The following is a 26,999-nucleotide window of genomic DNA, read 5'->3' as shown; positions in this document are numbered from 1 at the left end:
CGATACGTTTCGACCTTTAATACCTCAATGTCCTGCTCTTTCATATGAGCTTATCGCTCACAAGATCTCATCCATCAAGTGACTATCTCAAAGCGTCGTTTTCATAACCGCTGTCATTTCTAATAGTTAAACACTACAGCGTTTTCAGGTGATATCCCTGTTCAATGTTGGACCTAGTTTCTTGAGGTACAGTTCCTGACCCAGGCAGTTGTCCTTATTGTCTTCTGTTATTAGTACTTTGACATTGCCTCTAATCATTTAAAATGTTGGTTCTGACACAGTCACCGATTTAAAACACCCAAACCGAAACCGTTTCCATAACCCACAACACCACTCAAAAAAGGCAATAAACAGTAACCCCCATTAAAACTCTTTGGAATGCCAGCACAACCGCTGACATTTGCAATAGTTAAACACAACAACGAACACCCTTTGCAGCTCAGGGCTCTGTGTAGCCTGCGTAGCGAACGTTTCCGTGTGGTTCCGGAGCAAACAAAGACTCCTTTTCTCGCGCATCCAAAACCAAAAATCCCTTTCCTCGGTTTTCTTTGCTTCGCTTGCTACGCAGGCTAGGCTATGACCCGGTGCAAAACAGGACAAGTGACATTAAAGAAACAAAAACTAGGGAGACACAACGACCACAAAAGGTTTCCCACCGCACTTTAGCCAAATTTATAAAGTTTAGACCTCCTTTTGGAAATGAGGGGGTTGACGAATCTTTTACTAAGTCAGTGACTTCAGTGTTGAACACTTGACCCTATGATCAGTGTATGATTAACAAAAAGTATTTTTGCCCTTTCATAGACACTAAACTCTCCTTCGGAGAATATAATTTTTTTATATTTCACCATCTCAAGGAGTTCACCATGTCAATCATTTTTATTAAAAGAATTTTCAAGCAGCGCATATCCGCTACAAGTAACCCATGTCTACGCATCAAATTTACCAATAAAAGACGAGCCAATTAATTAAACTGTCAATGCGAAAAAAAATAATCTCTCGTGAAATAACTTTATCTGTTCTTGTCTTGTTTCCTCGAGGATTCTTCGTCGCTTTCGGGAATTACTCGGGGCCCGACCGCTCTCCGAGTTGCGCTGAGAAGCTCGGCGTCGGGGAAGTTTCCCGTGCCTCTGTGTTCATACAGAAGAACATTTAGTGCCTCTTCGTAAATTCTTGAATCAGGGAATTCTACTTTAGTTTGCGGTTTCTCTGTGGCGTAGACAATCGAGGTGCAGCACACTTCAGCGAGTTTCTTGCCGTTGCCATAAAAAGTCCAACAACAAATTTCGTTGTTTCCGATCAAGTCCTTAATGAACAAAATACGTCCGTTGAAGCGAAGAGATAACTTGTCGAAAAGTTCGATATTTTTTAACAGATTGTCATCTGACTGACTGTGGAAACAGAAGAAAAAGATCTGTTAGGTAACTAAACATTTGCTGCGGACAAAGATTTCAAATTTTTCTTTCCGTTTATCGAACTACTAAAAAGGGAACAAGCATAAAAGTTAAAGTGCCCCTAACCCTTCAATTTTTTTTCTTTTGGTAGATTTCCATATCTTTCAAGAACTCATTTTCGAAAAAATTTTTTAGAAATATTGAATCCTTTTTTTTTACGAGCGCTAGAAGTGAAGGCAGTCTTGTCAATATTTTCACCTATCGTTCGCATTAGTCCCCCACTCGGCCAAATGTGTCCAAATATGGAGCGTGACGTAAGAAAAGGACATCGTGCAAAAATATCCGAAGATTCGCGGTAATGCTTCAATTGTAAACAGAGAAAATGGTTGAAAAATGTGTGGTTTTTGGATGCAGCAACTCTCGAAATGTAGAGAGAGGAATCAGCATGCATAAGATTCCTTCTGATAACGATCCGAGGCCTGAAGTCCGCCGAAGAAGACAACGATGGATAAAGTTCGTGAATGAGACGCGCAAACACTGGACCCCGGGAAAGACTTCTTCGATATGCTCAGTGCATTTCAAGCCCGAAGACTTTACAAGACCTTTTCAGTCTAATCTAAAACGACTCCTTAAGGAAGATGAATTTGGAGTTTGCGTTTGGCCAACCACCCATGTTGGAAAAAGAGGAAGTGAAAATGACCATCAAGGTTCCCCGACAAAACGACAAAAGAGAATGGCAAGTAATCTTCTATTAGACCTGCTATTGTCACCCTGGTTTAGACAAGTATTATATCAAATTATGAGCAACGTATTCTTCCTATATAGAATGTCAGATCGGCCAAAGAAAGGATGTCCAATTTGGATTCGTCGTGCGCAGCCATTGAGTTAGAGCCATCGACTGGTCATCAGGACACCACTCTTGATGTGAGTGTAAGCTGTTTTTTACTTTTTCTGCCAGTAAGCTGGTGATACATATTTTGCCCAGATAAATTATTAACATCAGATATTTTTAATAGGTGAGTTGCACAGAACCAGAGACCAGTACAAGTCAGGACACCACTCTTGTTCTAAATGTAAGTTTTTCTTCACTGTTGTTGATATACATGTATCCCTTTTTTCTGCCAATGACTCTGTGAAATACACTCTGATACATATTATGCCCAGACAAATTATTAACACCAAGTATTTTTTATAGGTGAGTTGCACAGAATCAGAGACCAGTACAAATCAGGACACCACTCTTGATCTAAATGTAAGTTTGTCTTTATTGTGGTTGATGTGCATGTATCCCTTCTTTTCTGCCAATGACTGTGTGAAATACACTCTATGATACATATTTTGCCCAGACAAATTATTAACACCAGGTATCTTTTATAGGTTAGTTGCACAGAATCAGAGACCAGTACAAATCAGGACACCACTCTTGATCTAAATGTAAGTTTTTCTTTACTGTTGTTGACGACTGTACATGTATCCCTTTTTTCTGCTGATGACTCTGTGAAATACACTCTGTGTTACATATCTTGCCCAGATAAATTATTAACACAAGTTTTTTTTTTAGGTGGGTTGCACAGAACCAGGGACCAGTACAAGTCAGGACACCACTCTTGATCTAAATGTAAGTTTTTCCTCACAGTTGTTGATGTACATGTATCCCTTTTTTCTGCCAATGACTCTGTGAAATACACCCTGTGATACATATCTTGGCCAGATAAATTATTAACACAAGTTTTTTTTTTTAGGTGAGTTGCACAGAACCAGGGACCAGTACAAGTCAGGACACCACTCCTGATCTAAATGTAAGTTGGTAGTCGTGTTCCATGAATGGCATGACAGTAAACATGTAGTCCTGACAGCAGTCTGGAACCACATGCAAGCTAAATTCATGCAACGAATGATAACAAGCTAATACAAAATTATATCAAGGTGCATGTTATAACCTTTGGAGGTCTCCCTGATTTACATGTAATATTGAACTACATGTACATGCATTTAGTTAAAAGACCTACTTTAGAACTTCAATTTCACAACTCATGGCAACTGGTATTCAGATCTTGTGTGACAAAATGGCTAATGTTAATTTTTTAAAGGTACAACATAAGTCTGTGCAAACCCTAACTGACTCGACACAAAGCAAACTACTACGAGAAACAAAGGAGGAGTTTGCATATATCCCATCATGCTTTGCGTTTGAACTATATTATCAAACTCTATTCGTCACGTGATACTGTTAGTTCAAGATGGACGCCGTGGAGAGAAGGCCGTGCGACGTGAAGCTATTCAAAGATAATCGCTACGTATGGCTTCATTGTATCGATCTGGAAAGCCGATTCGAGCTTACAGTCAAAAGCTTTCCACTTTTGAAGGTCAAGCTTGTTTACGGCCACTTTTCGTTCATGTGGGATTTGTCGGAACGAAGACTAGTAATGTTGCCCGACTCGGATGATGTGATGTCGGAAATTAACTGGAGTAAAATCGCCTTGTTGTATCGACGTGAAGTCAAGTGATGGAGCGCCTTGCTCTAGGTGTATCTGTGTTCCATGACGATTCATGAGATCGGCGCTTGCTCTCGGGTTTACCCGGAGAGTCGAACGTAGGTACATGTCTACGTTTTAGACTTCCCTCCTCCATAACAAACAAACCTAAAAGGAACAATTCAGGACGTCGGATGAATATTTCTAGTGATTTAGATCTCAAATAATACCAAAAGGAATCCAAAATAAACCTAACGATACATACAAATATGTCTATTGCAAATCCATAAAACAAAGCACGTGGAAAAGGAACAAGATCATGCGGAATTTGCATCACACAAAAGCACAGTCAATTCTTAACAGACCAAAATTTGCACGCTTTTCTTGGTCGTCTAAGGTTAAAACTAGAGAGGTCAAAAGAGGTCAAGACCCGTTTTCTGAATTTTCAACCTTCACTTTCTGAAATGGAACTACCGTTGAGATTTATATTTGCATTAAACATTATGCAAATTAATAAAGATAGGAACCACTCGACTGTAAACACAAACACAAAGGCGCGCTATTGAAAAAACACTCTATTGTTTCATTGAACTCTTCACGCTTGACGACCATAAAGCGCCGAAAAAATAAAACTAACGAAAACTTGAAAGAAAAATTCATAAAAAATGGTAAAATCACTTACCTGGAGTACGCCAAAGTTGGCAAAATGGCAGGCTAAAAATCACTCATTAACGGAAAGACGACCGCCTTCGACCCGCCATTTTCATAACAAGCGTAACGAATTTGCACCAAAGCATGCTGGGATATATGCAAAATCCTCCTTTACGAGAAACAGAGGTTCTGCAAGGGAAGCTTGCAACTACACGTCAGGCCCTCCAGAGACAGACTGCAAAAAATAAATACCTCAAGAAAAAAGGTAGTGTAAGATAAGACTTGACAAGTGTAATTCATGACTTATACCATCATAATGCCTGCGCAGCAGTCAATCAGAGCACCTGTACTATTGTAACCATAATTATAATAAAATAATGTTCAGAACAAATAGGTAGTGAGTAGTGAGTTTTTTCTGGCATATTTTTGGGGTCTATTTATGTTTTGAAGTATTTTTCAGGGTTGAACATTTTCATGCCTTGGTATTTTTAGGCCATTTTTTCAGCTCTTGTGACATGCATTGCTATCTTTTTCACCTAAAGTGCTTCTCTACTAACCCAACATAACTATTTTATTTGTTTCCACTTTTAGTACAACAACTATCAAAGAAACTGAATGAAACTGAAGAGAGTGAAAGGAAATTGAGTGCTGAAGAGCAGGAGGAGGAAGAGGAGGAAGAGGGGGATCTAGAAGAGGAAGAAGATCAATACGCTGATGAGGAAACCGATACAGAAACAATTGAAGAAGAACCTGATTTTACTTCTGGATCCAACTATGAACCAGCCAGTGAGAGTGAGGAGGATGGCGACGCTGGGGATTCAGATATTGACGAAGTTTTTAAATCGACCCGGTTAGAAGACATAATTTTTTTGCTAAGTGATAGCTGACCACCATTCCTTGATATTGAGAATAACAAGCTTGTATACAAGGGTCACCTATTGACGATTGTAGCTGAAGCCTTTATATTTGCTTTCAGAGTCAAATCACCAAAAGATGGCAACCTTAGGACCGAGCCGAAATTCATTGTCTTTCTATCACAGCTGATGTTGCTGTTCCAGTCGTGCCACGTTTGCAAGGGCAAGAATCCACCAGAAGTTGAAGCTCAACAGATTGGCACCAAAGCTGTCATCACCACTGTCTGCACAAATCCAGGATGCTGTGCAGAATCTACATGGCACAGCCAGCCAAATATGCCAGGCACGAAACTTCCTGCTGGGAATTTTCTTCTTTGCATGTCCGTCCTGTTTGCTGGTGGTTCAATAACAAAAATAAGACAGATCTTCAACCATATGGGTTTGGCATGTGTATCAGTGAACACCTTCTTCAAACATCAAAGAGTGAGTTAAAATTAACATTTACCTTGTGTTGTGATGTGCTGAAACCAAAAAAGAATCATTATTCTTGGTTTGCAACCATGTGACAAAGCTGCCATGTTAGATGACAAAACAATATAATTTTTTTTACAGAATTTGCATGAAAAAAGAGTTTAGTTCCCAGGGAAGAGATACAATTTTGTTCTTGTAATCCAGCATGGCCGCCATGATGTCAGCTGCAAACCAGCAATAACATTAGTTTCGTCTCAATTTGTAACAGAGCACCTGTTCATTAGACAGGTCTGTAATAAAAAATATTAGATAATTTTTTTATATTAGTAAACTCAATTCCCTCTTTGTTCTGAAAATATTTGGTGTTTCATTTTTTCATACTTTTCAGAGTCATCTGTTCCCTACTGTGCACCTCTTCTGGAAAGATTATCAAACCAGGCTACTGGCAAAGCTGAAGGATCTTGGTACTGGCCTTGTACTTGCAGGCGATGGGCGTCACGACAGTATGGGGCACTGTGCCAAGTTTGGTGCATACACCATATTATGTTGTACAGCCATTCCATCCATAATCCATTTTGCACTTGTACAGGTATGCACAACATGGATGGCTACAATAATATTATCTTTTTGAGCAAAGCAAAAAATTTCTGCTAGGTTTACATTCTTTGGTCCACAGTAAATTTCAAAGTATTGTGCACACATGCAATTATTGCAAAGTGGTTAAGGTAACTAAACCAAATTATGTTGATATTTTGCTTTTTCAGAGGAATCAAGCTGGCAACAGCCCTGCAATGGAGTTCATGGGTTTTCAGCTGTGCATGAACTTCCTTGCTGGATGTGGCATTGTAATAACCACCTTTATCTCAGACCGTCACACCCAGATTGCAGCCTACTTCAAGACAGTCCTCAAACACATCACACAATACTTTGACCTCTGGCATTTAAAGAAAAGTGAGATTAAAACTTAGTCATCTACCCTGACTCCAACAGCTCCCCATTGTGTTTTGAACAGCAACATGTCTTACTTAGAAATCTTGAGAAAACTTACAGAAAGCCTATGGGTCAAGCCTCGATGACATTAGTTAGAATTTTTATTTAATAATCTAATAACTTCTCCGTTGCTTTTACATGTATAACAGTTGTTGTCATAAGCAGTTATAACATCTGTATTTGATTTAATCATTGAAGATTATACCCTTACAACAATGCACATGTCATATCCAGTTCACATTATTATAATACTGGGTTTGAGGTTTTAGCTAGAAAACAGCTATGTAAGTAATAATAACAGTTGTAGGAGGCAAAATAGGCTTTGGTTTGACCCTCTCTTCAATAAATCAATAATTTTTGTGTTTTTATTAATTTGTAAACAGAGATCAAGAAACTAATTTCAAAACTTGCAAAAGAGAAAGACAATGAGCAGCTCAAGGAGTGGATAAAACCATGCACAAACCATCTTCACTGGAGTGCTACAACCACACCAAGTGGCAATGGAAAAATCATCTGGGCTAAGTTTAAATCATTCCTAAGCCACATTGTTAACAAATAGACGATCCTCTCTTTAATAAATGTGCCCATGGAGAGATTAATGATAGGACATGGCTTCAGACAGGTGAGAAAATCTCCCACTCTAACACTTGTGATGGTCAGTTGTTTTCTAATGTGGTTTTGATTTAGACTACAAGTAGTCTTTCTTTTTTTAGCCTGCTAAGTGAAATGCACAAGACACAAAATGATTTAGTGTGTGACTCAGCTTGATGCTCATACCTTTTCCTCATTAAATGTGAAGAAGAGAAAAAGGAAAGAAACTGCTCGCAGTCAAGTTTGATTTCTTTCATGTTGTTAAATCAATATCCCTATTTTATAACTCATTCTTTGCTTCTGTGAGAGTGTAGCAAATTTTACTCAAATACACACTGTTATTAGTTCTGATCATTACTGTTTTTGTCTTCAACAGATGACAAAGCCTATGAAAGGTTATGCAAAGTGCTGACAACTAACAGCCTGAAGAAGGGGATTCAACAGGCATCACCAATCGACCAAACAGATTGCTTGGAAGGGTTCCATTCTGTACTAAATCAGTTTGCCCCAAAGATGATTGCATATTCTTATGTTGGAATGCTTTGCAGGTAGTTGTAATACAGGCATATCAAAGGGGAGGGCTGCGATAGGTGTACTTCCTTCAGAAACAGCTTTATCTCCTTTTCTTCGGAATATTTTTATTAGTATAATCTGGACAGTTGCCAATAAAAATTAATGTTGTTATGGCAGTGCATCCCACTATGCAAATAATGGTACCCTACTGGCTGCGAACATTTCAAGTACAAACATTGTGTAATTTTTTAATCTGTTTTCCAGGCACATTCTAGCGGCACTTCACTTTAACTACAATTTACGTAGAGAAGCAAAGACGAATCCAGATGGGACAGAAAAAGTAAAAGTTAGCTACCCAAAATACAAGAATGGGGAAGCAACCGTCAGGAGTGTCAAGATAGAACAGAATTTTGGTTTGCTGAGTTTGTTTTATTTAAAACATGTATCTTTTCCTGTGTTCACAATCGCAGTGTAAACATGATTCATCAAAACTTGAATCCTTTCTAACTTGGAGCCACGGTAGCAACAACACGTACAAACATTCAACCAGAAAATTTAAGGTTGGCAAAGAATAACCTGTTGACAGTCAATAGAATTTAAAATTTGCCAAAATAGCTGAGATAATTTTAGAATCATGTTTTGGTGCTAGTGTGAACACAGCTTTAGACAAACAAAGATTGCTTTGCCTATTTCTATTCATTGGTGCACTTTTTAAATAAAGTTTAATTAACTACAGCAGACAGAAATATTTGGCATATTTCGGTTTTTTTAGACTATGTTGAGGAGCTCTACCAGTTTTATCTAAAATCCAGCAAGGAGGACCTGGCTAGTGCTGTGGATGAGCTCAAGGAGATGACCCCACAGCCAATGCTGTCAATGTTTGAAAAACAACCCAAGGAAGCTGCTATCCAAAAGCGGAGCGAAAGGAGGAGAATGGTAACAAAGGAGGTCCCTCCTACAGTGGAAGGTAAATAAATACATTTGATTAAAAATTCACTTTTTTAGTGTACATGTCCAATTCTTGGTTATACAAAGAGGAGTGAATCGAACAACAGAGAATACTATTCACTGTAGTGCTTTCTATTTCTAAGACCAGAATGGCTGCCATTTCATTTGTTCCTGGTTTGCAAACCAGGAATACAATAATATTATTCTTATTCATTCTGTTGGCTAATATGAGTTGATTTTTCTGCTCTCAGCTCCTGTAGAACAACCCGAGGGAAGAACAGGGGCCCAGACAACAGCAAGAAAGGAAAGACGATGCAGAACATGCAAAGAACCCCTCAAAGGTCACAAGAATGTGACCCATTGCCCTAAAAACCAAAAGTAGAGGAAGAAACCAAACCATTGCCATGGGAATAGTGTTTTACTAGAAACATTTCATTGAAAGTTGATCTTTTTAAAAAGTGTTAGGCTAGTCCATGTTCTTTACTTCAGAGTTCCATTCAATAGTGTAAATCACTGTAAATAAACAGTATTCTGTCAAACTGAAGTGACATATATCTTGCATTGTATTTCATGAAGGAACCCTGTTTTGATCTGATCAAATAATATTGATGTATTTTAATACATCAGTTGAAATGAATTTTTCTTTATAAGAACAGCATCATTCCTATGTTTATGCTGTAGCTGACTTGATCAAAATTAGGGGTTTTCATGAACTTTTTGATTTTGATGCATTAGCTGAAAGATGAATGACAGTTATTTCTACGAATAAAATACACCATAATCATTTATTTGCTGTCTTGAAATGCAGTGTACACATTTATATGATCCTCTCTGCTTTTTAGTCATCAAGATCAAAACCTGTCAGTTCTTCATTGTCTTGAAGGGGGTAGGTTCTTCTAATGATAGTATATGCACAGGCTGGCAGTGGAATTCGTTTCTTCCCAAGAAACCCATACACTAGCCGTGAAAACTGACGATACGCAACCGCTCGCATTAATCTGAAAATAGAAGAGTGACAGGTTCAACAAGAATGCATAATGGCAAGCGTTGGATTTCCACTCTCTGTGAATACATAAGCCTACTAATAAATGAGCATAAACTAGTCGCAAAACATTTTGTCAGTCTTCGATATTGAAAGGGCCTTTAGACGAAATTCGCCTGAGTGGTGTAGAAGTTTTAGAAACCGGCTGAGTTGTATTAAAAAGCCCGTGAGAGGCAAGATTATTGACCGAACATCGATTCAGCCAGAGGTATGAACATACAAAAATCAGTATTACCTTTCCTCTGATCCTGTCTGTTTGTAAGTTTTTTTCTCTTTGGTGTTAAATCTAGAAACGGCCATCCTGAGGCTCCATTTATCTAAAACGACAGTTTTAAAGCCTGGGTGGTCGGTTATACACGAGATCTTTTGGCCTTCCGGGAGAGCTTCTAGTACGAGGTCGCTTGCCATTGCCTCGACGCAGCCATCCAATTCCTGGCAGCAATAACACTCGCTGATATTTTCTAGGAGTTCTTGACTGCAGTTTCCGCATTGACACCTAAGCATAAAAATACAGCCTAGATTAAACTTGTTATTTTGGATTTTAGAGAAAGAGAACTGTTTTTTTCCTGGCAATGTTTTTAGGCTTCGAACAACAAATAAGCTTAGTTCAAAGTGTGAAGTTCGATAAAATGTAATGTCACGCGCCCTACCATTCACCAGTCCTGGTTTTGTCTGCTAGCCGCTTCTTAAGAAGTTCTTCTTGCTTGTTTTTTTCTTCTTGTTGTTGTCTATAATTTTTTATCCATTCTTCGTCAGCAAGAGGCTCGTCCATATAGGCTTGCAATTCGCTGTCTGTTTCTTTGTCGGCAGTCGAACTTTCCGATAGTAGTTCTTGGTTTACTCGTTCCTCCGTCTCTATTTCTTCAAAGTCAAGGCATTCTGAATCGTCTGAAAGATACTCTTCGCCACTTGTGTCGGAAAACTCTTCGGAAGAGGACATATTTCATACCAATAATCTTCGATCGCACTATACTTTCAAGGATCCATACTTTCAATGCTTCGTGCTTTGGAATGGTGTCCTTTTCTTACGTCACAGCTAAGAAAGTGTCAAAAATCGGACGCTTCTCATTGGCTCGTTCCTAATGAGCCCACGAGACAAACATTTGTCCAGCGGGGCTTAAAGCGCGCAAAAATTTAAAAATTTCAGTAACTTTTAGGGCTCGTAAAAAAAAAAGGATTCAATATTTCTAAAAAAATGTTTCGAAAATGAGTTCTTGACAGATATGGAAATCTATCAAAAGAAAACAAATTGAAGGGTTAGGGGCACTTTAAGCATTGGGTAGCTCATCTTAGTTGGGGTAGGGGGTGGGGTGGGGAGGAATGTCCCTGGTCTGAATTTCAAAACCCGTTATCACCATCATCACCTTTATTTATACACGGTTGTAAACATCAGACATTGTTGATATAAATAAATATTTAATATAAACAAACTCACTCTAAACCACCATTTGGCCTGACACATTCAAAGCAGCCTTCCAAGAAGGCCCCCCGGAAGTACTCCCGCCCTATGCCGCCCTGAGCCATCCCAAACGATATGTTTTTTGCGCCCTTTCGGTCTGAAAATGGGTATAGACTTTACCGATTTTGGTCTGGAATCGGGTTTGTTTTTCGAGGGAACTCGTAGGAGTGTATGAACGTTGTCGTTTCAATTCCAAGTGAATAAGAAAGAAAGAGTAATATGCGAATTCGAAATGGAATTTTAAAGGTCTTTTTGTTGGTGTTATAATTTAAGTAATGATGACATAATTTCTGCCTATGTAAACATGTCTGCCGCGTTTGTGACCCTTGTTTGTTTGCTCTGAAAATGGGTATGGTCTTTAGAGGCCAGATCTGAAAACGGGTGTGGAGAATGACATTTTCTGGTCAGACACAAGATCAGGATTTAAAGAACCAGGCGGCACACTCAATTCCCAATACTCAGTAGCCTGCGAGCAGGATCTCCTATTTGGGCGAGTGAAACGAGTCTCGCGAGAACGCGCGAGCGAGCGGCGAAGCCGCGAGGGGCAGAGGAAAGGCCCTTTCCTCGGCCCCTCGCTTGCGCGTTCTCCCAAGGCTCGCTTCGTTTGCCCAAATAGGAGAGCTTGCTTGCAGGCTTAATACCCAGTGGTACCCCGCCAGGAAGCAGGCATAAATGGAAATTGGAAGGAGGCAAAAAAGGGGAAGTGTGTCCCAGCAGAGACCGCAAAACAGTCCGTATTCTCGTGTATTCAAGTACGCGCGAACAGTCAAACAAAAGGTCTGGAGCGGGGCTGAAAAGAGAGAGCAAGACTGGTAGGGCGTGTGAGCCTTGCGTGCTTCGTGCGTGTGAAACTCTTAAGGTACACTAAACCGATTTTGAGAAAAACCCGACTGTTTTGCAGTCTAGTCCTAGTAACCCCTACCTTTCCACCCTCTCCTTTTATGCCAAACTATGACAGACCACAAGGCTGTGCTCTAAGGAAAATTGAAGGGAGCCCCGTGCTCTGAGCCTGCAAACTCGAGGGTGCCCAACATATGATTTGTGTGAAAAACCGATGATCTTCTCATCGCTGGAGAGCAAAAGTTGGTTGCCAGGGGCCACCAGGCTCTGCTAGGGCACAGCCAGGGACCAATTAAAGATCCACTAGACACTCTCATAGGACACTCTTTAATCTTAGCAAACAACACATGCTACAACTAAGAGTTGAATAGTATTTTCTATCCAACTCTAAGCCAAAGCCAGATCATCACATGAGGGTTTGCCTATTTGTGTGTTACAGTTGAACCTTGATTATCTGGACTCATTTGGACTTGAGTAAATAGCCCAGATAAATGAGAGTGAAAGAAAAAAATTATTGTTAATTATTTGTTTGTTATTGTAAATTAGCTCCTACTTAAATTTATGTATGGACTGTACATAAGTATTTATTATTTTCAATCCTTCCCTCTCGATGCTGTCTGTGAATTTCAGGATCTTCTCTTTGTTTATACGTATATCTGAGATCTGCTGGTTGCTGATTTTAAACTTGAGTGCTAAATTTGTTCCTTTTTCGCCTTTCTCCAAACATGAAATAATCATTTGCTTATCCTTTATGGAGAGAACGCACTGCTTTTGTTGCACAGACATAGCTGATATTTGAGTTTACAATCGATTGGTCTCGTGTTTACATAACCAACGCAAAATCAAGCATGACATTCCTTTAGCAATATAAGAGTTGAGCCAATCATCTTGTTCCGCTCGCGCTTTTTCAAGGAAAACAGATTAAAACAGTATTTCAAACGCATGTTTGGAAAGATTAATGAACTTTTAATAGTTTCAATTTTTCAAGATCATATCTTATGAATATTCATGAAAAAAAAGGGACCAGGGAAACAAGTCCAGATAATCAAGGTTCAACCGTATTGCAAAGTCAAGTACTGATATTCAAACCGCTGGCTGTTCGTTGAGGGGATTTATGTCACCTTAAGGTTAAAATCATTGGTGGATATTAAATGAGTCACATTTCCATCACATTTCCTTTTAAGAATATTAGTAAAATAATTCATCTAATTATTACTTATTATTTATCAAAACATACCCAGTGTAGGAATATTTGTTGTTTGATCTGTTGTATGAGAGTTTAACCACTGGCTGTTGAGAATAAAAAACCATTATTGACATAAATAACTAATATATAATTTATGCATTTAATTCCTTCATTCAACAAGCAGAGTGATCAACTAGTAAACTAAAGAAAAGGAAAACACCAAGCATGGAGGGGGGTACTTCCTATACTGGGTTATATGGGGAGGCTCTGATAAAAAGGGTACCTTTTTAGGATTCAGGTATGTAAAGGGTAGGGATTTCACTAGTTGAAGTATATGAATGGGTATGGAAACCTGCCATTTCAATCTGTAAAGAGGCTCAAAAGGCCCATAGGCCCAAAGGCTAACAGATAAATCTTATGGCCATGGAAAAGTCAAAAAAACATTCTGTTTTTGTGATTTATTCATAATTAAAAGACAATTACATTTCCAGCAATTAAAAGGGATAGAGGGTTCTACCTTTTAATTATAGGAAATCAATGCTCCATGAAATTAAGGTATATGGGAAAAATAACATGAATTTCATGGAAAATGACTCAGATAAAGAAAATTAATACAAAAGAGAGGGCAACATTTCAAAATGATGGAAATGAACAAAAGGTTCACAAAAAATTAACCTTGCTGAGACAACAGGAACAAAGTGAAATTTATAATCCCAAATGAAAACTTTGTTTGTGGTACTTTCTCTAAACGTAAGAAGAGGGTCAAGCGATCAGAAATCTGGCCACTTTAAGGGCTCTTCACATTTTTACTGATACTGGTGGATTTCCACCCTGATAAAATACTCCTCTTTCTTAGACCTGTGTCAAGAATGTCAAAGAAGTATCGAGGATTTGAGACCAATAATATATTGGAAATTAAGGTTGCCAAAATTAATGCACCACTTAATGAATGCAGAAATTGATGTTTCTAGAAATTGTCCCGACTTAAATTAACAATAATTTCATGAAGCGTTAATTTCCAATAATAAGGTAAACTAGATAGGTGAATGTAGAACTAAGAAGGTATATAAAAGGAGCACCTTCTCTGTCAAAAATGGTGTATAAAATGGTAAGGGTCAGACCCCCACGAGCAGCCTCCCAGTATGTTGAGTACCTATTGATAAAAAATGTGTATCAAAAGTTACTTTTTACCTTTTTACCAGTCACAAGTTGTCTTTCCTCCTTAGCAGATGTTATAAGTGGCACGCGGCAGATAGGATCATGCTCTTCCTTTTTCTTTTCCAGCGCTTTTTCACACAATTCTACTAGCTGTTCAATCAAGTAATACTTGGCTTCCATCAAGAGCTCTTGCAGCTCCACTTCACTCTGGGGCAAGGGTACACTCCCATCACGCAAAAAGTTTAAAACAAGAGGGAAATGCTTTCCACATCTATCAATGAGTATCCAGCCTAATCAACAAAGTGACAATAAATATTTATTGACTTCAATGAAAGATTTCAAGCAACAGAAACTGTTTTGTTTCTCCATATGCACCTAACAGCTCTTCAAGCTAATGTAAATTATAGATAAATTTATGTGTTGTTTGTAGAAGTTCAAAATTAGGGCACTCGTCAGGATATGTGAATTTCTCTAAAGTTATTTACAGAGGTTGTAATTAAACAGAAGTCTAATTCCTGAGATGTAAGCACATTTTTAAATTAATTGTTTGAAAATGACATCAAGTCCATACATGACTGTCTCAAAGCAAACAATATAGAACATTGCAATGGTGACTGTAGAATTCTCCCTTGACAACACTGAATAAAAGTTTGTGGACCTCTTCAAAAACCAACTTCCCATTAATTTCACTTAGGCTCAATTACTAACACCTGCTTGGGAAAATGAGCCCGTACTCATTCTCCAAAAGGGGATGATCGATGACTAGACTTGGGAGAGGGTAGAGATTGTGCCTTCAGACTGTTGGAAACAGGTTGTTATTAAAACACCTGCTAACAACAAAGAGTGCCAGGAAGTTCACGCAACATAAGTTGACTGGTTACACCTAATATCAAGCACAAAACAGGGAAATTTGTTTGCAAGTTGCAGTCGACCACGCCCCTATAATGCAATTTGAAGAAATCCTCTGACCCACAGAATAGGTGACTTCATAAGGGGAAAAAAACATACATGTATGTTACGTCAACTGAAAATTTTGTGTGAAGAAAAACATAAGCGTATTTTTTTTCTGGAGACTTATATTTCACAGAAACTTGGCGACCTCTTTTTTTCTATTTACCTTGTATGACAGCCACTACCGAGATTATAATGCTGAGACTGTCAGAAATGGTATCAACGAGGACGTGTATCATAAAGACATGCAAAATTTGAAGTTGAATCAGTCTATATAGGCCAACAATTTAGCAAAATAAAGCCCATTTAGAGTCGAGGTAATAGAATCAAATTCTACAAGTGCCAAAACATACCATCAGTATCTGTCAGAACTTCCATTCTGCCACTAAACATTGCTCGTAACATGCTGTCTTGTTTGGAGAGAGTTCCGATTGTAGTGTAGTGAAGAGACCCTCCGACATTCAGTTTCACGTACTTTGTAGGCGAGCCTCTGATCGTTGTTGGTTGGGTCGCATCTCCAGACATTATTGTTTTCTCCGAGGGTTTCCTCTTCAGGCTTTCTTCTAAAGGTGTGAAGTTCTTTGAGGAAAATATTTTGCTGTCTTCGTTTATATACTGCCACGGGCTGCTTCCCAAAATAACTCTTTACCAGGCTCTCATCCTTCGTACACGCTCTAGTATTGCAATGTATGCTGCACGGAAGTGTATCGATCAAGAAAGAAAACTGACCCACTTATTTGCCCATAAAAATTACAGGACATCCCTCACCTAAGCTTCCCTTTTCTACGCCGCTAACTGAAGTCTTTTCTTTCCATTAAAAGGAAGGTAAAGAAGATTCACTATTCCTGGACTATTGAAAATAGGAATTGAGGACAAAACCTTGTTCCCAGCCACTCTTTCTCTCCTCGTAAACAAGCCCGAGCGACACGAGCATCTCCGGCCGTTTCATTCGGAGACACCCGTATCCATGTGTCTGCATCACGTCCTTGCATGATGCATGAGGCTTTTGACAGTTTTCAAATGAGAAGTTTCCAAGGCAGGGTTGTTCAAAGCTGGGTTAAGATAACTCAGGGTTAGTGCGAAATTTTAACTCAGATATGAGAGCTTAAAAAGCAAATTCAGTTTAATTCACTTTGCCTACAATTTGATTACTGGATACTCTAAAAAGAATAGAGAAAATTATCCGAGTGAGTGCTTTTCATTAAAAGAAAAAGAAACCCGGGTTAAAATTTAACCCCGGATTAGCGCTAACCGCCTTTCGATCAAATAGGCCCTGAAGAAAGCTTGATGAAGATTTTTCCATAAGTGAACCAACATTGAAATAGGCGGGTCCAGGCGGGTCCAGGGATGGTGTGTTTCCCCACCACAAGCTCATAAATAATCAAAAGTTCAAATGAAGAGAGGGGATTTGCAGAGAATCGTCACGCTAGAAATTGTCACGTGAGTCCCACATGAACAGTCCAATCGACCTCTTGAAATCGCGTCAATCTGATTGGCTAACAAGTCAGCGCCCGCGGCTGAGAACAGCGTGTAAAACCAATCGCTGACACAAATTTTGAAAAAATGTAGGCCAAGTTCAGGAAGTCCCTGCCTTTCGTTCGTCGTTTTAAACATATTTCAGCAAAAGCTGATTATCTTGGCCACTTTTTGCTGAAGAATGGACGATCGACCTTTTCGTTAGTGTTCTATGGAAGAATCTTACAACGCCCGAAGGGGCTGTTTGTTGTGAAATCGCTGTTGTCGTTTTCTTCTTTTATGTGAAAGAATCATTTGTTCGCCATGAGTCGTCTGTGTATGAGGACATTCTTGGAGTCACCTCTCAGCTCTAAGTACCGGTTGCCGATTTCCCCAAGCAGCGCGGTACAGATCAGGGGCAATACTTATATGTTTGGCTCGCAAACGCAAGTGTGGTCCAACGTGAAACAACAGTCTTTAGATGAAGCAGCCTCCAAGGTTTGTCAAGCTTAAAATTTCAAGAATTTTGCTGATGAGGACGTTTTGCACATCCTTGCAACAATTATTCTCTTTTATCGCTGAGATACTTAAAATTTATTGAGTGTTTTGCCTAAAAAATGTAGCAATTTTTTCTCCAACCCTTTGTTTACACTGTGTGCTGAACGTTTTTGTTTTTCTGACATGAATTTAATTTTAAGTTTACCTGTAATTTTATATCTTTTAGTCCTCTATTCGACTTACTCCGTTTCAAATGCTATGGGCCGGTAGATTTAAAGATGGAACGCATTTACTGGTAAGATGATCTGTGTTGCTAAAAAAGTTAGTCAGTTAGTCGCAACAACGTGCAATATCATGTTTCATTCTGCCTTGCTGCTCTGTTTTCGTGACAAACTGTATTAGGGAAGCCTGACACATTATTTGGCTCGTAGCCGTAAAGGGAAAACGAAAAAGAGGAATTTCATTGTTAAACCGTGTAGCACTGTTTAAAGTACATGTACAGTACGTAATTTTTTTCAATTACGATTGGAGAAGGAAAGTTGATTAAAAATTAACATATTGGCAATTTATGACAAAGTTATTTTTGTGCCTAACTCTGTCATATTTGGGGTTTTTCCCTGCGGTTTGCAAATGGATCACTGACGTATTTACAGCTGCTGCAAAACAAAGACCAACTCAAGCTTGACTTAAAGCAGGGGCACTCAATGAAGTTTTCCTCCTAAATACACTGAAAACGCTTTCCTCTAGAATTGCATTCTAAGCAGCTCTACTAAATTTGTGTAAAATTTGTTTATAATGTTTGGTCATTTTAGGGTAACTTGTGTCTTTCAATCAAATGTAATGTGGTAGCTTAATTTTTCCTTTGTTTACTTTAATTCTTTCTGGAGAGTCCAGCAAGATAAGGCATTAACCCTTTAAACCCCAAGATCAAAATTTGAATTCTCATTTGATGCCCCCATTCATTTCCTACAGTAGTAGTGGGGAGAAGGTGATAAAATATCAAGTAAATTCATCTTGTGTGATCATGTCCGTAATTCTCCTGACCATTCTGTTTTACAAAGCATTGCTATCACAAGGAGAAATTTGATGCTGATCACTCTTGGGGATTAAAGGGTTTAATTTCAAGCATTAATTTCATTCCCAAGTTATATGAGTGACCAGGAGATTTATATTCTAAAGACCATGTAATATTTTGCCACAGTTTGTTATTTTTGTTTTTTCATAGAAAGTTAACACTTGTGATAATTTCCTCTTTAAATTTCAGAAGAGTGCTCAGTTTCTTAGGAAAGAATTACCTATTCGCATAGCACGTCGAGTTGTTGACTTTCAAAAACTTCCCCATATTGTACTGTGTAATCCAGTCATCCATGATGTGGTAGGTAAAATTATGATGTTGTGAACTAATGCAACACATTTAATGCATAAATTAATTTTTTGAATAACATTGAAAAAAGCCTCCATGATCGAAAATGCCTACAGTGTACACATTTGATTTGCACTGTTATGGGCATAGCAACTTGTATGCACAAAAACACATTTTCATGTGAAAAAATGTCCAAGATTACTGAAAACAAAACAAAGAAAGAGTAGAAGTGCTGGAAACACTTTCCACAGTCAGATGTTAGTCTCAGGATTTGCTGCCATCATAGTCTCTCCTTGACACTCCGTTGGAGAGACTATGCTGCCATGCTTCAAAAGTACACATGTAGATAAAGTAAAAACTATTCAGCTGAATAATGAGTTGCCACTACATATGACTTGATGCCTTAATTGATGAATACTTGTATGTGTTCTAAATTGCAGTATGAGTTGTACCTTAGAGCTTTCAGTGTGCTTAACAAATTTCCTAAGGTTAGTGCATAACATGCATGTTTTGAATTAATTAGCAGAACAGTAATGTTGCTATATATTTTATTATTTTTTTACGTTTCTTGAACGACTCGTGTTTACACTTGTGTTTACACGTCTAGGATTTTGTCAGACATGGGCCAGTTTCAGTGTCAAATGGCAATTTTAATGATGATGCCAGTATATATTAGTGTTGAAGTGGTAAAAAAATGTTTAAATGTCTTGGATCCTCTCTTTTGGAAAAGGGTCCTTTGTGTTGTTCAGTAGAAGACCCATCAGTTGCCCTCATCAGCCAATCCTAAGAATATACCCTGCAAGGGAGTGGTTTATCACGCAGGAGAGCTTCAATCACATACCATTCTATTATTCAATAATAATAATACTGATATATCTACTCAGGAGATAAGATCACACTGAAAATTTAACCACACAGTTTACACTGTACATGCAATAGTAACTAATAAGAATTATGTAGTATTAAAATATTATTATTATTAATGTTATTATTTTTGCTCTCATCTGAAATGCCTATGTAATGTTGTGACTTTTAGGTGGAAACACTTGAATTAGAGGAGAGATACAATCGTATTATCAGACAGCTCTTGGATGACCATCAGAATGTCGTCACCAACCTTGCAGAGGGATTCCATGAATGTCAGCGGAATGTACCAGTAAGTTGAAGCCACTATCATTTTCACACATGACAGGTTGATTTAAAGGTTAATTTGCATCTTGTTCAGAAGCACTAATGCAGTGTTGGTGACAAGTGGTCAAATAACCTCTAAACAAGGGGGCAAGTTTTTAACCATGCTCCTCCCACGCCCAAATATAATGATCGTAAAAATGGCAATATACACAATTATCCTGTTTTCCATAGACTGCGAGCAGTCCCTCAGGATGGTCATGCGAGCGAGGAAATCGAGCGAAGCGAGTGAAAGCCAAGGGGAAGCTGGGAGGAGGCGGGGAAAGGAGGGAGGGACTGCTCGCAGTGTATGTTTTCCAGTACACTTGCAAATAGAGAGGAGAAATGTGACGTCATTTTACCATTGTAGCAAAATTTCTGGATTACAACAATAGGGAGCTTAACCCATTCGCCCCTGAACCGCCCGTAACTGCCCGTGTGGATCCACGTCCTTTCTACCCTTTGTGACGTCATCAGTTTTAACAGTCAAGGACAACTTTGTCTGCTAACTTGTGCAGAGTGAAGAGATCTTTCAAACCATACCAGAATGAGCACAATTCAGTCAAGGACACTGGAGAAAGAGGCAAAAAACCATGTAACATTGACCTGAAAATCTCCATGAAAATCTTGTTCCATTGCCCACCTACCTTTCCTATCACCCAATCCTATTATCCTAAAAGCTTTCCTAAAAACTATTTTCACCAAAATGAAGCCTACTAAATGCCCAGCAAGAGAAAAAAAAAAATGAGGCAAGAAAAGCGAAAAAAGAGGGGAGGAGAGAAAGCGAAAAGTAAAACTCAAGACTGCTGTGTCACTTTTAAACCCAAAAACTATGTCGAAATTTTGCTTTCTGCGCATGCCCGAACTTCGCAAGCTGATATTTTGCATCTGAATCAGAAGGCCATGAAGTGTACAACCTGTAAACCGGTTTGTGGTAAGATTTAGCTCTTTATAGCACGACAGTGACCAGAAAACCACTCGACTAGCTTCAAAACGTGTTTTTCGGCAAAATCTCCAGGAGCGAATGGGTTAAGGACAATGACGGCAATTGCAATGAGAACAGCGAAAAAGCAATAGGATTAGATAAGCAAAACAACAACTTAGCAGGTGCATTGATCACACTTTTTTGTACATTTCTTAGCCGTCGTTGCACGACTGCTACATGAAACTTCCTTATTTCACGCACCCGCTTAATGGAGTAGGTGAACACAACACAAAAATATTCCTTAACTTAGATATTGTCCTTTAGAATTTAACTTGAGAATATTACGCCAACATTTGACAATTAGATTAAACTGAATAAGGTCGATGTAGTTTGAAACAGTGCAAATTCAATTTTTACGCGATGTTTTTGGTTTGTTGTCATCCAGATATTTTGCTACCATGGCAACTTGATGTAATGACTCCTCTCTAGTAAAGGTTTCCTTGACCATTGAGTATCAAAATTATATTAACATTTACATCTGTATCACATTCATCTGCATGCAGTGATTTTGTTACCTCCACGTCCTGCATCCCTGACGCATAAAAATCCCTAAAGATGCAAAACAATAATAATTCATAACATGGGTCCCAAAGGATGCAAAAGTCAGTCAATCAATCTGAAGATGTTTTTGTAGAATATCCTGTTCGTGTGATTTCTGTGGCTGTTCTTGAGGCTATTGTTTAACAGCGCATATTTCTTTTAGTCTTTGTTGTGCTTTACAATAGAAGGAGTATATTTTTATTTCATTAAACTGTAATACAGGGACTCATTAGTTGTGCACCAGGACTCACGATTTTTCACAAGATGAGTCCCAGGACTCACCAGAACTAATAATATATTGTAACAAAATCACTGTGCATGCTATACACATTGTGAAAGAAAAAGCTAGGATATGTAATTTTTCTTTTTGTTGATGTTTATTTACTTATTTAGTATACTTTTTTGTTCTTATTAATTTTGTTTCCAGTATGAAACAATAGATGCATTTCTTAATCGTACCCTGACATCACGTCTTGGAATCCGTATGTTGGCAGAACATCATCTTGCTCTTAGCATCGACAAGGTAAAGTTGTACCATGCTTTTATCCTCAGGAAAACTTCCAGTGGAGTGTTGTTGTACAAATTAAATAAAAGTGACTGTTAAGGAGAGGTTTTCTGTAGCATAGAAAAATTCAAGGTAGTAGATCACAGACAATGAGAGGGAAACAATGTCTACATGGGAGACTGTCTGAAGGTAGTGGTTATAACCTCACCTTAGATTATTGTTTTGTCAGGCACTGTCTAACTGGCCACTTTTTTGTTTACATTTCAGCCAAACTACATAGGGATTGTCTGTACCCATCTGAACTTTAGACAAATTGTTGAAAGATGCAGTGACTTTGCAAGGTATACTCTCTGATAACTTATTTCTTTTCAAGCCTCACAGTCCCTACTTGAAATATTTTTTAATGTTGAATTTAATTGTGAATGAAAGTATTAATAAAGACACTCCTGCTCAGTATCAAGTGGCTACTGATGTTATTCTTACACATAACACAAGCATACTGTGTGAACATTGGTTTAAGGAAAAAGGAATCATTGAAATATTCCTTTCACTTCTTATAATAATAATGTGTTGATTATCGAAATGTCACTTAATGTGGCTTTTAATTACGGGTACCAGAAAACTCTTCTATTTAGGGAGGTATATCACTACAAAAGTTCTTACTTGAAAACTTTGGCAAAAAAAGCATTCACAATAGGCGGTGAATGTAATGTCATAGTGCAAGATAGCGAACCAATCAGATTGCTTGAATCACCAAGATCACCGAGATAAATCTATTCTCTCCAAATAATAATCAATATATTATCATTATAATATGACAGCTAGTGTATTAAAACCTTAGCCTAACTTAGTGTTTTTCATTGCAGGCAAGTGTGTGAGCACACATATGGTATAGCACCAGGCCTTATTGTCAATGGTCATACACAAGCAGTCTTTCCATACATTCCTGCACCATTAGAGTACATCCTTCAAGAACTTCTGAAGAATGCTATGAGGTACAGACTGCTCACCCATCTAAGTAAAGGCAATTTTATTTAGAATAGTGTGTGTTACATAGAAGCTGGTTGGGGTTCACTGTTTTTGTGGCTACCTTCCAACACCCCTCAATCTGTGCACAGGTATCCCAATATGAATGCATCTACCGGTAATCTTAATTGACAATAAACCTACCCTGTTTCAGATTCAAAATGAAGTAAAATATACCCCTCTTCCAGAGATAAAGAGTGGTTTTGTATACCCTGTTCCAAAGTCAGAGAGGGAAAAAGCATTCCAAGTTGAGCGGCAAATACCCATACAGTCCATACATAATTTATATTTGAGAACAACCACCCCACCCCCAAAGCCTTTGCACATGGGTCATATTATATGGGGAAAAAACATTTGCCTGTCAGAAAAGTCTACTTGTCCCAGATGATCAGGTGGGAAATTTTTCGAACCTTAAATGCTACGGTTCTTTGACCACTTCCAGTACCCTTCACCCCTAAGTCCAATGAAACCTATAATCCATATTTAATTGAAAAAAATCAACCCTGACCCAAAGCATTTTAGTGATGGACTTTAAACATCAAAATAGAATGGTACTGTTTGTGACTTTATAATGAGATATCGGTGTGGTTTCATATCCAGAGCAAGTGTGGAGCATCATCTGGACAGACCTCTGGAAGTACCAAACATTGTTGTTACACTATGCAGTAATGATACAGACTTCTATGTAAGGTAAAAATACCATCTTGTTGATGTTGATGACCACAATATTATTCTTTTATAACAAATTGTATTTCATTTTCTGGAAATATTACCCTGCGAGCAGAGAAAGGAAGAACGAAGGAGACTCTGCTTACAGGGTAGGAAAAATACATCTCCCCATTTTTCTTAACCTCTACTATTTCCTCATAAAATGTGCTGAAAACATAAGAGATCTGCTTCCCCTTTGAATGTGAGCAGTGAAGGATTTTGTATCAAAGGTTAGTTCTACTGTTTGAAATTTCGTCAACCCAGTTGATTTGTACTGCTGTATTGGGGTATACAAGAACATACACGCGGCTCAAACACTTCCTATTGATTGGTCATAATAATAGTTTGATGAACAGTTGAGTTCAAGATATAAAATTCAACCTAAAAAAGTGACTGATGAAAGCAACTTCTCATGATGTTCTCAGGTTAATATTTCATGAGCCCTGAGTTATTTGCAGAAATTTTTGACAGTGGTTAAGTCAACTTAAAAATTCTTTTACAAGCAATAAGCCTTTGGACTTACGTGGCCCTACCAATAGACAAGAATTTTGTTAACAAAATAACAATTTTTGTTCCCCTCAGGGTTTCAGATCGTGGAGGTGGTATTCCCGAGTCCAAGCTCCAAGACATATTTAAGTATTCCTACACCACCATGGGTGATCGCAGTACCATAAGACCCTCTGATGACCCCAACATCTTCTCTGATTTATGCAAAGGACATCCAAACAACTCACCCAGCGGCGGGCCAATGGCAGGCTGGGGATTTGGACTGCCTACTTCACGAGCATATGCTACATACCTCGGAGGCTCACTCGAACTGCAATCCTTGGAGGGCCTGGGCACTGATGTTTATTTGCGGCTGAGGCACATTGATGGGAAGAAAGAGAGCTTTCGAATCTAAATCAGATACATTATATATGTTCAGTGAATTTACAATGTATGTAGAAATGTTATGTTGAAGGTTGCTTGTGTCATTTATGACACAAGCAACCTCAAGTCAAAGGAAGCTTGTGGAGACAGATGATGAACACTAATTTAGAGATTTTAATGAAAATATCATAAAAGTGTTATTACAGTTTTTCTGTGTAACTAAAACAAAGGTAATATATAATCGTGTCCTTTCCTGATGTTGTCTTTTTTGTTCTTTGTTTGCTTGTTTGTTCGTTTGTTTTTTTTTGTAAATAGTTCCTTGAAAGTACAGAAGTTAAAAGCATAAAGTGAACTAAGAGAGGATAAGTGGGATAAAAACCTTTAAATTCCTGTGTCCGCATTTCTCCAGATGTTGTACCTTTGTAGTAATCTATAATCTAACACCAACCGAACAAATTACTCTGTAGTTTTCCTCTGTATGGTTGTTGTACACACACATCAGTACATGCCTAGACTTGATTTCCTCACGAATAATCAGTTTAGCTAGCTCTATTGAGCTATACTGATGCATCCACTTAGTGTATGGATTGACTTAACAGAGTAAGCAGTCTTGGTATGTAAGAGATCCAAGTTACTAGCCCAAAACTCAAACTTCGCTGGATAATGTTAAGTAGTAAGACTTGAAGCCGATGAGATTGTAGAATGGTTTAAATGTTTATTTACATGTACTGTAGGTGACAGCTTACGTACAGTGTAGAGGTTGTTAATTTGTAAGTAACATGGTGTGATGGTTTTCTTTTTGTGAGGGAGGGGGGTTGCCAAAGACAAGAGTAGTTGGGTGTGGTTCGCCATATTGTATTTATCATTGTTAACGTTCTCAAACATAAATTAAGAAAACGTTACTATCAGGTAATTATTTTATGTGAAAGCAAAGCTTATTACATTTCGATCATTGAAGGTTGGAAAATCAAAATCGAAAGATCCAGATTCGAAAGTTATTCTGAGAAACAGGGTTAGTCCCTTAATTTATTTTATTTTCAATTTTCGTAGCATTTACGATAGATCAAACTACTGGAATATGTCCATCGAAAAAATTGTTGATGTCTGCATTACGTATATTGGGCAGAACGTTGTAGAAGCAGACTGCAGGTTAACGAGTGTAAAATCACGCAGCCGACCTTATAGCGATTAGTTTACTTGATCACATAGCAAATCATTGTATGTGTAAGCAAATACGTAATTATTACAAAGTAAGTAACTGAAATATTCATCAATGTTATTTTATACTCAAATTTTTATGTGAAAGAAAATACGAAAGTGATGGGTAAATCATACGAACAATATTTAAAGAAGTCTTTAAACAGCATACGTATAATTTTTTTAACAAAATATTTATCTCCTTTATTGTTAATTATCTAATCATGAGGCAATGCTGGTAATAACGTCAATAAAAGAGCATTATTCTCCTTAGAGCAGAATTTTTTAGCGATTTAACGTTAAAGACACGACACTGTAAATTTGATATTGTCCCTTGAAATTAAATTTAACCGTGGCTCATGGCGCAATCACGAAAGGTTATTTTCAACGTGTAAAATTGTTATTTTATAGAACAGAGCCTTTCTCGTCAAGTTTGACATAGGTCTAACGCAATCGGAACAAAGGTTTTTTTAAAGGCTCATTGTTTTAATATTCACATAGTTTTAGTTTAAGATAATAATTGGAGTATTAGTTGTCCTAGTTGTTTGAGATATTCAACATAAGTTGTCGGACATCACTGCTTTAAAAAGTTTCTCGCAAATGAACCTTAAATCATGGGAATATATATGAAACGATAAACCCTATCTCCGGCACAAAACGAGTGTTCAACGCATTAATTGCTACAGGATGGATGGAAAATTTTCATTGATAAGATCTCTCAGCCGCTAAATGGCCATTATATGTCGAATGGCTACAACTACCAGAATGCATTTCGTGTTTCCTCCCCTGTTATATAATAGGCCATAGCTACTAAACGCGTGAAATAGGTACTAAACGGTACTAAACGTTTTCTAGGTCTTTTTAAAGGTTTTCTAAAACAAAAACAACAACAAAGATTTGTACCAAAACAACAAAGCCATAAGGCAAAATATAAACCGATTAACTTCCAGGGGCTAGAACGAGAAACTTTTTGGGTTCGCCCAAGACGGCAACTGAAAATATATAACCAAGCAATGAGACAAGAAGAGAACGTCAATTAACTTCTAACGGCTGAAGCAAGAAACCTTTTGGGTTTCGCTCAAAACAACAACAACACTAACAAAAAGGCCATGAAGCAAATAGAGAAGGTCAAATAATTTCTGAGTTTTGCTAAAACAACAGCA

At 38.1% G+C, this 26,999-nt stretch overlaps 4 protein-coding genes across 5 annotated transcripts; 2 read left to right on the top strand and 2 right to left on the bottom strand.

Moving 5' to 3' along the window:
• Positions 1–654: 654 nt before the first annotated feature.
• Positions 655–16,168, bottom strand: LOC140951510 (BTB/POZ domain-containing adapter for CUL3-mediated RhoA degradation protein 3-like). The gene is made up of 4 exons (XM_073400770.1): positions 15,876–16,168; positions 14,605–14,861; positions 13,465–13,517; positions 655–1,391 (listed from the first exon to the last, which is right to left on the bottom strand). The coding sequence occupies exons 1-4, from the start codon at positions 16,045–16,047 to the stop codon at positions 1,013–1,015; spliced, it is 861 nt and encodes a 286-aa protein (XP_073256871.1). The 5' UTR covers positions 16,048–16,168; the 3' UTR covers positions 655–1,012.
• On the top strand, positions 1,550–9,430 carry LOC140951509 (uncharacterized). Of its 2 annotated transcripts, XM_073400769.1 has the most exons (14): positions 1,550–2,130; positions 2,220–2,318; positions 2,411–2,467; positions 2,590–2,646; positions 2,772–2,828; positions 2,956–3,012; positions 3,137–3,154; positions 5,785–5,856; positions 6,233–6,433; positions 6,609–6,795; positions 7,802–7,973; positions 8,203–8,351; positions 8,711–8,905; positions 9,138–9,430. In XM_073400769.1, exons 1-14 carry the CDS (start codon positions 1,777–1,779, stop codon positions 9,266–9,268), a joined length of 1,806 nt encoding a protein of 601 aa, XP_073256870.1. In that variant the 5' UTR covers positions 1,550–1,776; the 3' UTR covers positions 9,269–9,430. The 2 variants fall into 2 exon arrangements, 1 of the variants encoding a protein (XP_073256870.1); XR_012167298.1 differs by lacking the exons at positions 1,550–2,130; positions 2,220–2,318; positions 2,411–2,467; ... (5 more) ...; positions 8,711–8,905; positions 9,138–9,430 and adding exons at positions 4,698–4,784; positions 5,111–5,369; positions 7,218–7,456 and having other exon boundaries at positions 5,496–5,856; positions 7,802–7,939.
• LOC140951511 (uncharacterized) lies at positions 8,900–10,925 on the bottom strand. The gene is made up of 3 exons (XM_073400771.1): positions 10,579–10,925; positions 10,164–10,424; positions 8,900–9,884 (listed from the first exon to the last, which is right to left on the bottom strand). Exons 1-3 carry the CDS (start codon positions 10,866–10,868, stop codon positions 9,725–9,727), a joined length of 711 nt encoding a protein of 236 aa, XP_073256872.1. The 5' UTR covers positions 10,869–10,925; the 3' UTR covers positions 8,900–9,724.
• Positions 16,169–17,045: 877 nt separating the features above from the next.
• On the top strand, positions 17,046–26,109 carry LOC140951944 (branched-chain alpha-ketoacid dehydrogenase kinase-like). The gene is made up of 10 exons (XM_073401325.1): positions 17,046–17,475; positions 17,702–17,770; positions 18,740–18,850; positions 19,279–19,326; positions 19,875–19,994; positions 21,958–22,053; positions 22,303–22,376; positions 22,902–23,030; positions 23,662–23,751; positions 24,352–26,109. Exons 1-10 carry the CDS (start codon positions 17,302–17,304, stop codon positions 24,668–24,670), a joined length of 1,230 nt encoding a protein of 409 aa, XP_073257426.1. The 5' UTR covers positions 17,046–17,301; the 3' UTR covers positions 24,671–26,109.
• Positions 26,110–26,999: the final 890 nt, after the last annotated feature.

Source organism: Porites lutea, chromosome 11, assembly GCF_958299795.1.
Source record: "Porites lutea chromosome 11, jaPorLute2.1, whole genome shotgun sequence".
Lineage (NCBI taxonomy): Eukaryota > Metazoa > Cnidaria > Anthozoa > Scleractinia > Poritidae > Porites > Porites lutea.
This window is presented reverse-complemented; position numbering and strand designations above follow the sequence as displayed.